We start from the raw sequence: 10,946 nt of genomic DNA, 5'->3' as shown, positions 1-10,946 counted from the left end.
ATACCTAATATATAGAAAACACAAAACATCAAAATGTTTATTATCTGATCACATTCAATTAGGAATAACATGCATCATGTAAATGATTCAGCCTACATTTTCCATTCAAAATGGCATTTCTGTTTAAAAAAGATGTTAAATTAAATTAAATGTTTAGCTATACTTACATCACACTATTTCACTGTTATGTGTCTTTTTAAAAATGACTTCTAAATACACTGAAAAAAATCTACTTTTTTTTTTTTAAGTGGTTGCAAACAATTTATTTCAGCTACATTTAAATAAACACATTTTGTTGAAAGTTAGTCAACTAAATGTGTTTATTTAAATGTAGCTAAAAAGAAATTACATAACAAAGGACCTTTATTTTGAAACATTATTCAAGTATGTGTGAAATCAAAAAATGTGACAGAACAGATTTCTCCCTTTCACTGACATCCTCATTTGTCATCGACTCAGATATCGTGGAGCAGATCAGAGAAAACAGCCATCCACAGTTACAGCGGGCCACCTAAAGCACACAGAGATGCTGGCTCTCGTCGAACACAATACGCTGGTTGATGCAGCATCCATATCCTGCTGATTTGTTCCTCCTGCATTTAAAAATCCAAGCAGAGGAGACAGCGAGAGCAGAAACGCCGCTGGCTCTTGCTCTTTTACATCCATGGCTTTCTGCGGCATGCTAAACAAATTGAGACTGTGTGCGGCGCTCCACGACTCTATTGTAGCCGGAGCATCGCACTTCATCAGAGGCTCGCTCAGGGCTTTCACTGGCCCCTCCGCTGCCAAGTGCATGGATAGCTGCTGATTAGAGGCCCACCCTTCCTCGGCCCCGCGGGGCCCGCTGGAGAAGACCAAAGATCGAGAGCATCGAGAGAGCACTGTATCTCCACACCGCACCAGCACCTCCAAAGAGACGCCAATTATCACACACACAAATTGCTTTTTGTGTTATGCTTATCTGCGCTCTCGTTTGCTCCGGCTCGGCTGAACTTGTCTCTCTCTGGTGAAAGATCTGGCTCGCTGTGGAGACATTATGAAATAACAGCGAACCTAGCTCTGGCTAAGGTGCCTACGGACACGCAAACACTCGTCTCTTCTTCATTCTGGGGTTTGCAGGCATTCAAAGGCGAGTTCAAAGCGGTGTTCGAAGACGACGTAAGTTGATGCGGGCCGTTTTAGCTACCTCACGTTACATTTCCATGAAGCACACGCTTTCTGATAACCAGAATACAGACTCAATCAAGTCATGAAGAATTGGTGAAAAGTTTGCCTTGCACTGTAAACAAGTCTTCAATCTTGACCGTATATTAAGTGACTTTAACTACTATGCAGTTACATTTAAATTAATAATTCGATACAATGCACTTATGGTGTGCATACATGTTTTTGCATTGCACTTATATTAATAAATATATTTCTGTAATTATATCTGTAATGAATCTATAATTACACTGTTGCTCCCACTCCTACTGCTTAACCCACACTTAAACCTAAACTAAACTAAACTAAACTAGTTAATTAACAGTTATTTTATTTCAGCATAAGTGCATAGTAGTTTATGAATCAATTTTATTTGAGCTACATTTAAACACATTTTGTTGAAAGTTAGTCAACTAAATGTGTTTATTTAAATGTAGCTAAAATAAATTGATTGCAACCACTTACCTTAAAAAATTTGTAAATTCAATGAATCATTTTTTTTCAGTGTACTGAGGAGACTCTGTGTCTGTGGTTTTGGCCCTGCACTCTGCAGTATATCTGTGACTGTGAGCATCACAGGAGCCTGGATTCACCTCAGTGTTCAGTTTCAAAGTTCAGACTGATGGGAACACAAGGGGGATGTTAACAGGAGACACAGCTCAAAGCAAGCAATATCTGTTTACCTTCATATATTTCTGAAATAGCCTATATAACAACCTACTGTTTAAGGACTGTCTTTTTTTGCATTGCCAACACACACACATGCATAAGGAAGATAAACACACACATGCTCTCCAAGATTTAGGCACACACAAACACACGCATACGGAGCAGGCCAAAGAGAACTGTACTTCACAGAAAACCCTGTCAGCTGCCTGGCATTCACATTTCAGAGTTAAGAATATAAAATCAATAATCATTTAGTCATAAGGGTAAATGAAGTAATATAAGATCAAAGCGTACCCTTTGGCTATTGAAGTTGCACTGAGTAATTTATCTCATCAAAAGGCAATGCTGCTAATCCCTGCGCTGCTCACTGGAGCCGCCACTGCCGCGCTGCATTATCCTGGAGTAAACACGTCTCCAGAAAATATGAAAAATCAATACTTGTTTCCTTCTATCCAAATCGATGGCATGCATCATAAATCTGACTCTGTAAGGAGCTGTGTGTGTGTGTGTGTGTGTGTGTGTGTGTGTGTGTGTTTGCTCTCAGTGTAATCAGCTTTATTGAGCATAAGGACCCGTATAATTACAGATTTTGTCAGTAAAACTTGATCAATGGTCTAAAAGGCCAGTGAGTGAATGTTCTGTTGGGAAATCCAGCTGATTGTATTTACTGTTCATGACTGCACAACTCACTCACTGCATGCAATGCTTCTCCTGCACATTAGGAATAATAATAATAAGAAGAAGAAGAAGAAGAAGAAGAAGAAGAAGAAGAAGAAGAAGAAGAAGAAGAAGCTGTTTTAAATTAAATAAATTAATTAGGCATAAAGTATTCATATTATGTATATAAAATATACATATTTTGTGCAATATGTATAATAATCATAATTATTTATTTGGGCATGTGTTATTGCATGCATTTGAATTTTAGCATTAAAATGCATGATGCGATCATGTAAATTAGGAGACTATTCACACTTGAATGCCTTGTTCAGCAGAACAACTAAATAAAGGATATGACTCAACTATTTAACATGAACGATGTTAATATATAATTCATATGAATGTGTCATATTATGGAAATTTTCATATGTCATATTATAATAATTATGGAAAATGGGTGTATTCAATTCTGCATATCATGAAACAAAGGAATAATATTTTTTTTCCATTTTCAAAATAATTTTAGCATGAGATAGCATGTATATATATATATATATATATAATTTGAATGTATAGCCTATATATTTATTATGCTTTCAGCCACGGGAGTCAGTAATTCAATGCAAGCTTATTGTCAGTTAATTCCATAATTTCATGTTTAAAGGCTTCTGCTTGATTATTATTTATTATATTCATTATTCAATAATATTCATTATTTATAATTTGAATGTATAGCCTATATATGTATTATGCTTTCGGCCATGGGAGTCAGTAATTCAATGCAAGCTTATTGTCAGTTAATTCCATAATTTCATGTTTAAAGGCTTCTGCTGGTGAATTGGATAAGTGCATTTCACTGATACTTAGCTGCAGTCTTGGGCTGAATCTCCTATAAATCCATCATGTTTGCTGGGACTAAAATATCACGAGGGTTTCTAAGTCTGGAAGTTAACCTAGTTAACCTACTGCCCCCTGCTGTGCGGCGCGCGCCTCGTGTGTCCTCTGTGAGCTCCAGCGCCAAATTAATCTGTTTCCAGTCTTTACAAATTACTTTAGCGCAGAAATAAGAAAGAGGATAGAAACAGGGCGGAATATGAGGGAGAAATAATACCTGCTATTCATTCCTGAATCAGAAACAGAGGACTGAAAATATGGAGACATTTTAATATGGAATTAATTGTAGCCTGTGTAATAAATAAAAATAATGCTTTGTTTTAATTCGAACATATTTTTTTTTTTCACCACTACCACCATTATTTAACATAGCATGGCAATAATGTATTTCCTCTTGAATGTCAATTTAATTGATAATTCTATTAATTTCCACTAATCCTTAAAATTGCCATTGCTAATATTCAAATTTTTTTTGTATTATTATTATTGTTGTATTTGACTGCCATGTTAACGGAATTTACAGACTGTATTTGCATTTTTTTTTTATTCATTACATAAAATTATATTTAGCTATTTAATTCCATTAATTTCAATTTACGAAACGGTACATTCTTGAAAATGATTTACCATAATGCAGCCGACAATTAAAAGCGTTTTGCGAATACATTTTCCTCATCACCCGTTTTACAATAGATAGCCTATTAATTTGAAATTGTAGCAATACTAATAAAGGTCAAATTCAAATAATCATGTTTTGCACATCAATCTTCACATTCGTTGTCGCAGCCCGTTATTTATTTCAGTCATAATTTGGCGGTGTGAGTTTGTGTGTTCGCGTCACGAACAGTGATGTGCTGAGGAAAACTATTCCTGCTGCATTAGTTCTGAATATATGTTACAGGTATGTGAAGACAAACTCCTGCTGTCAGGACAGAAGACCTCCTGCGATTAGAGAGCAGAAATATGAAGAGGACTCACACCTCCCACCGGCCTGAGCGCGCACTGCTGCTCCGAGCATCCAGCACTCCAGAGACAAACACTGTACATTACGGAGCTGCGCGCTGCAATACATATTTACAAATGCAACAACTGAATTCTGACGGTAAAACTTGGTCAGTGGAGTGAAGCAACGGCTGATTGTATTTACTGTTCATGACTGCACAAATCACTCATATTGCGTTCGTGCAATACTAACCATGTATGTTATAAATAATAATAATAATAATAATACTAATAAACTAAAGAAAAAATGCAGCTTGCATAATTTTTTTGGGGGTGGGAAATTTATTTGCATATTGCATGCATTTCATTGCCAGGTTCTGTGCAGTATAGTTTTAACAAAAGTAAAAAAAAAGCACTTTCTTAACGACATGTAATAACAAATGTAACAGCAATGCGCAATTATATTTAGTAAGTCTAGTTTATTGCATAGTCTTGTGTATGTACATACGCTGTAATGCACGAGCAAACCCTCTTCTGCCACGGCGTGATTTTTTTTTATAAAGAAATGACAAGGAAGATGGCATCATGTCATCCGTCCGCCGCCGAAATAAATCAAAAAGAAAGAAAAATGCGGCAGATAAACGACGGAAACGCGACGGCGAGGACGCACAGGCGGCTTTCTGTGCGGGTTTTGTTCCGGAATTGCGAGAGAGGGGCGGAGACGGAATATTTAGATGAGCCGTGATTGACAGCTCCTGTTTCTCCAGCGCTCTCAGAAACTCGCCTGCTCCTTGCAGCAACTCTTCACTCTCCACTCCCGAGCACTACAAACAAACGGACGCTAGGGGATCTTCATGACGGCACTCCGCTGATCGCTCTTCCACGTTTGCGCTTTTATTTATTTTATTTTATTAGTTTATCCCTGCGAGCGCTGGTTAAATGCGCTGATTGCATCGATCAGCCCGTGCTCTGCCCTGCCGCGTCCCTGTTCTGGAGAAGCTGTGATAATGTCCTATCCTCAGGGTTACCTCTACCAGCCCCCTGGCTCTCTGGCGCTCTACTCCTGCCCGCTGGCCGCCCCGAGGAGCGAGGAACTGGCCCGGTCCTCCTCCGGTTCAGCGTTCAGCCCGTACCCCGGATCTGCGGCGTTCACCGCCTCGGCCAGCGGATTCTCCAGCCCTCTGCCCTATTCCACAGATCCAGCCACGGGATTCCCGTCCTACATGGTAAACAGCGCTGGAGCCGTCGCCATTCACGAGGCATTGTTCTTGATAGGAATGCATGCATATTGCATGATAGGATGGTTATAGTTTTGGTTGCGGGTTCGGGAGTTGCATGAGCGCGCGCGCGCGCGTGTGTGTGTGTGTGTGTTTCAAAGGGAAGCTCGAGAGGGTCATGAATACAAATGCAGCTGGTTGTGATCTAAACGTTATTTTGTTCGGCGATAAGGTCGTGAATAAAATCGACAGCCTTAAATGCGTGCTTATTTATTTGAAACAATAACAGCGTGCGTCTAAATATGTCTTGGAATTCCTTCAGGCCCACTTTTACTATTTACTTTTGCACGGTCTGATCTACGCCGCGTTATTTTTAGTCAATAGCTAAAATTATTGGTTGTGATATTTTAAAATTATTAATAATAATAAGAAAAAAAATGTGTGCAACTGCACAGTATATTTTTGAGATGAGATTAGGAAGGATGTGCGGCTAAATAGGCGCTATTTAATCGTCAATTGATGAATTGCAATGCTAATGACATGGCACATGAAAGCGGGTAAAACGGTCCATATCCAGTGGTTTTCTAATAGGATTTGTAATGCTGCGCTTCACTGATATGCTTCTGACACTGAAAGAGCACTGGGGAAGTCAGCCTGGTGATTATGCAAAATGACTGCAATTACCCATTATCTGTTATCCACCCCAGTCCCATGTAATTGTGCATTCTGATAATTGCATGACGGATTAATCATTGTTTATTGGCTTAATTATTATTAGTATTATATTTTTGGTTACACTTTATAATAACATGCATTAATAACATTAGCGTTGCATAATGCAGAATAGATCATTAGTTCGTGTGCATTCATAAAGCGTTGATTTATTTTGTTTAATTTGCGCTATATTTATTTTATGTTGTAAAGAAAAAAAAAAGCTGCACAAAAAATAAATAATAAGACAGACGACTGACAAAACCTGTTGTTTTTGAAGGGCTCTCCGTATGACGCGCACACTACGGGGATGGCAGGAGCCATCAGTTATCACCCGTACGGGAGTCCCGGTTACCCGTACCAGCTCAACGACCCCGCGTACCGGAAAAACGCCACGCGGGACGCGACGACGACGCTAAAAGCGTGGCTGCAGGAACACAAGAAAAACCCTTATCCCACGAAAGGAGAAAAGATCATGCTGGCCATCATCACCAAGATGACCCTCACGCAGGTGTCCACCTGGTTCGCTAACGCCAGAAGAAGACTCAAGAAGGAGAACAAGGTGACATGGGCACCACGGAATAAAAGTGAGGATGAGGACGAGGACGACGGCGATGGGGAGAGAAAAGACGAGCGCACGGATAAAAACATGGACAACAGTGAAGCGTCTGCTGAGGACGAAGGTGCATTATTATTATTATTATTATTATTATTATTATGCGCTAATTTAATTTAAATGCATTTACGGTCGATAAAAAGTAAAATGTACTGCATACATTGTACAAATATTTGACGTTTGAATAATGTGGCTCTATTCATTATATGTGACATGGACCACAAAACCAGTCATAAGTAGCACGCGTATATTTGTAGCGATATCAAAATGATCGATTATTCTTTTATGCTAAAAAAAAAATCATTATAGGATTTTAATATATTTTGTAAATTCCCTACCGTAAATATATCAAAACTTAATTTTTGATTAGTAATATGCATTGCTAAGAACTTAATTTGAACAACTTTAAAGGCGATTTTCTCAATATTTTGATGTTTTTTGCACCCTCAGATTCCAGATTTTCAAATAGTTGTGTCTCGGCTAAATATTGTCCTATCCTAACAAACCATACATCAATGGATTAAAAAAAAAAAAAGACCCTTATGACTGGTTTTGTGGTCTAGGATCATACACAGTTATAATTGTACATTTAAGACATGCGATTTTAAGGGAAGTCCTGCGAGTTTTCGCACAGTTTTGACAGCAGTGACTCACGGCTGCGTGGTTTGTGTCCGCAGGCATTAGTTTGCACCTGACAGATCACTCGTGCTCGGTGGAATCTGACGGCGAGAAGGTCACGTGCAGAACCGGGGACCGGGTTTGTGATTCTGGACCCGATAGCAAGGACAAATGCGACGCGAGTGATCTGGACACGGTCCGCGAGGACAGGCAGAGAGGCCCGTCACCCAAGCCGCTGGCCTCCTCTCCTCTGACCGCGGTGGAGGCCCCTCTCTTGACCCATCATCACCGAGAGAACAGCACCAACAAAACATGCCTGGACGGTCCAAACCAAAGCGTCAAGCCTAAGCTCTGGTCGTTAGCCGAGATCGCCACTTCGGACCCAAAGCAGCAGCAGAACTGTCCCCCAGGTGTTGGCCTTTTGACCTCCACGGCGTCCAGCGCGTCTCCAGCGGGCGCAGTGTACCCCGCCACCTCCATATTAGGAAGACCGCTTTATTACACCTCGCCGTTTTATAGTAATTACACGAACTATGGCAACTTCAGTCCGCTGCAGAGCCAAGGGATACTGCGCTATAACTCAGCTGGAGAGGGACTCCTGCACAAACAGAGCGGCGAGCCTCTGCTAAAGACAAATCCAAACCAGACTGAACAGCATTTCAGGGCCTCCAATGCAGAATCCAAAAAAGGTGCGTAAAGGGTGCATATATATCCAGCTGCTGATCTCAGCCAGCGTATTATTTAACTGATTGCATGTAGATTAACCAATTGTCTATCCAATAAAGTAACTATATGCAATTAATTAGTTGAGGCACTTTTAATATAATCGCGCCTGTTGTTGTTTTCGAGTATTCGTCGCATGTTTTAAGTTATTTCATTGTTTGAACGTGACATTTATTTATTTCATTTTTTTTTCTCAGCTGTTTATTTTTCCCAGAATCGAACGCAAGCGTCAGGTCTACATTATACGAACTGTTTAAGCTGTGCAAACGCTGTAGTCGTTTCCCTTTACTAAACCGGGTGTGTATTTTCTGCAGACCCCACCGAGGTTTTCACAGTAAGATCCCATATATATATATATATATATGATTACAAGCACTTAAAGATGGCACGCAGAAATTAAAGCAAAGGCAGAATAATGTCACGCAAAATTACTGCTATATACAGAATATTTGGTGTTTTTAGGTGATAAGGTGTTTTTGGTCATATATAAAATAAATGCACATAATTAATCCGAAACATTAAAGAATGTGATGCACTATTAGTGTTTTGCAGTGTGTGTGCATCAGCTTGGCCTGCCAGCATGTGTTCCACACACAGGTATCATCTTTGCTGCTCTCACAGGATCCCGTGATCTGATGTGATCTCTCCTGATCTCCCGCGTCACACGCTTCTCTCGATATAATTCAAGAAAGATGGCCGCGTTAATGAGCCCGGGCTCACGACCCGAGGCAAGCATCGAGACCCCATTAGCGACTTGGGCTAAAGTTTAAAATAAGCCACACGTTCTCTCCGCGTTTCAGTTTCCATCTGTGCCTCTCTTAGCATCGCATATTACATTTCGGTGGTGCCTTGCAGACAAACACAGTATCCCCCGCAGTGTTGCCAACTTCTTTCATTGGAAAGTAGCTAAAGCCAACTTGAAAAGTCGCTCAGTGTCGCTAGATGACGTCGTACGCCTATTACGTGACGTCATTGCATATTCGTGACGTCATTGCGTTGTATTGCCTTTTACATTTGTTTGCCTCTCGGTGCTCACATACTGTATTTTAATACAGCCAAATGAAACTGTTTTCATTTATATATTTTACTGTTTCTGTTGTCGGACAACGGGATTAATATGAAATAATGACTGAAATGTGGCCCTTTAAGACTACATAATCAGGGGCACGTTCAAGCTCAAACCGGTGCACAACGTTTTGCTACAGTTTCCGGTTTGAACGACATGTTTCCTGGAAACGGTGTGCAACGGGGTTTGAGATGCGTTTTCTCTTGTTTGGTGGGTGTGTCAAACATGTCAGCCCAATCAGCAGCAACATGTATATAAACCACGCGGTATTAAAGAGACAGCTGGCACAATGCAATTAACATCCAAATAAATTCACAAGAGCAAGTATGTTGTTTGCACATGTTTATTTACATTAAAAGCAAAATAACTGAAATAACAAGAGCACAAGTATAGATCTGGAACTTCTTTAAGTCTGTCTAAATATCATTTAGTAATTGCAATGTCTTCTGGTCCATCCTTTCCTTAGGAAGGTGTGCTAGACACTGATTAACATAACATAAAAATACTATACATATTTATATATTTTGCTATTTTATTATGGAGTGACACTTTCATAAACTTTTCTATACCCCTCTGATTATATAATGGTAAATATTACAATATCATAGCACAACAACAGTGATCAGCAATAATGAAAAGCCTAATACTCACAATAAAAATAATAAGGTCATATAGATCATAACACAGTCTCGGAGGTAAGAAGTGGATTATCCTTCACCTGAAATGTTTGTCATTTCATCCTGAAATGCGAGGCAAATGTTGGATCACAATAATTAGGAACCACAGTTTCCACAAATCCCTTCATTTGATTGGGATGTTCTCCTTTATTCTGGACGGCAAGGGCAGTGACTGTAACATCGAGCGTATTTTGCAGTATTAAACACGTATTTATACCGATTTCATCAGGCTCCGAAAATTCTTCAAAAAGAACACAAAGAATGGCCTTCTCAGCTGCCAGAGCTGCAACTCTTGCGTCATCAGAACAGTGTGTTCAACGCACCACCGTTTCCGTTTAAAACACGTTTTGCACCGTTTTGTCGGGGCTGAACGCAGCCCAGCTCTCCCTTCCAAGATGTTCATCTGCACAAAAAATCCTGATTTATAATTGAGCCGTCGTCTGATTAAATCACATACACATAAGATAAGTCAAGACAAAGACAATGCCTGTGCTGTGATTTTGGCTATATTTGCATGTACACTTAGAGAAGCAACAGAATATCAATTTTAACTGAAAACGTTGTTCCTCTGAACAGAGCAGAGAAAGAGGTGTGTGTCCAAGAAGTCGCTAGATTTGTCGCTAGGGGGTCTGAAAAGTGGCTAAATCTAGCGACAAAGTCCGGCGAGGCCACCGAATGAAGTTCCACCGGTATCGCCGCTAATTAAAATTCTGTTTAGCAGCCCAGGCCAGAATGCTAATCGGCTAGTTGGCCTTAACTCGCAGTTCGTTGACTAAAGAGCGAGACGGGGGCAGCTTTTTCACATTTTAGAGAGCCGTGTTCAGCATCTGCTCCAGCCCAGCCCGGGGTCAGGCCAGAACTTGCCGCTAAGTCATTAGCTCAAATTACTCTGCTAGTTTCTCTCAAGTTGTGCAGGGCTCAGGCACTAGATCTCCCCCGGCTGCTGCCCG

General features: G+C 40.2%; 1 protein-coding gene across 1 annotated transcript; it reads left to right on the top strand.

Annotated features, from left to right (window-relative positions):
* Positions 1 to 5,215: 5,215 nt before the first annotated feature.
* Positions 5,216 to 8,653, top strand: irx2a (iroquois homeobox 2a). Its single transcript, XM_016576657.1, has 4 exons — positions 5,216 to 5,594; positions 6,577 to 6,979; positions 7,590 to 8,219; positions 8,568 to 8,653. Exons 1-4 carry the CDS (start codon positions 5,376 to 5,378, stop codon positions 8,651 to 8,653), a joined length of 1,338 nt encoding a protein of 445 aa, XP_016432143.1. The 5' UTR covers positions 5,216 to 5,375.
* Positions 8,654 to 10,946: the final 2,293 nt, after the last annotated feature.

This window comes from Sinocyclocheilus rhinocerous, unplaced genomic scaffold (assembly GCF_001515625.1).
Source record: "Sinocyclocheilus rhinocerous isolate Xijiao unplaced genomic scaffold, SAMN03320098_v1.1 scaffold264, whole genome shotgun sequence".
Classification (NCBI taxonomy): Eukaryota; Metazoa; Chordata; class Actinopteri; order Cypriniformes; family Cyprinidae; genus Sinocyclocheilus; species Sinocyclocheilus rhinocerous.
The sequence above is the reverse complement of the archived record's forward strand: the minus strand, read 5'-3'. Positions and strand labels throughout refer to the sequence as shown.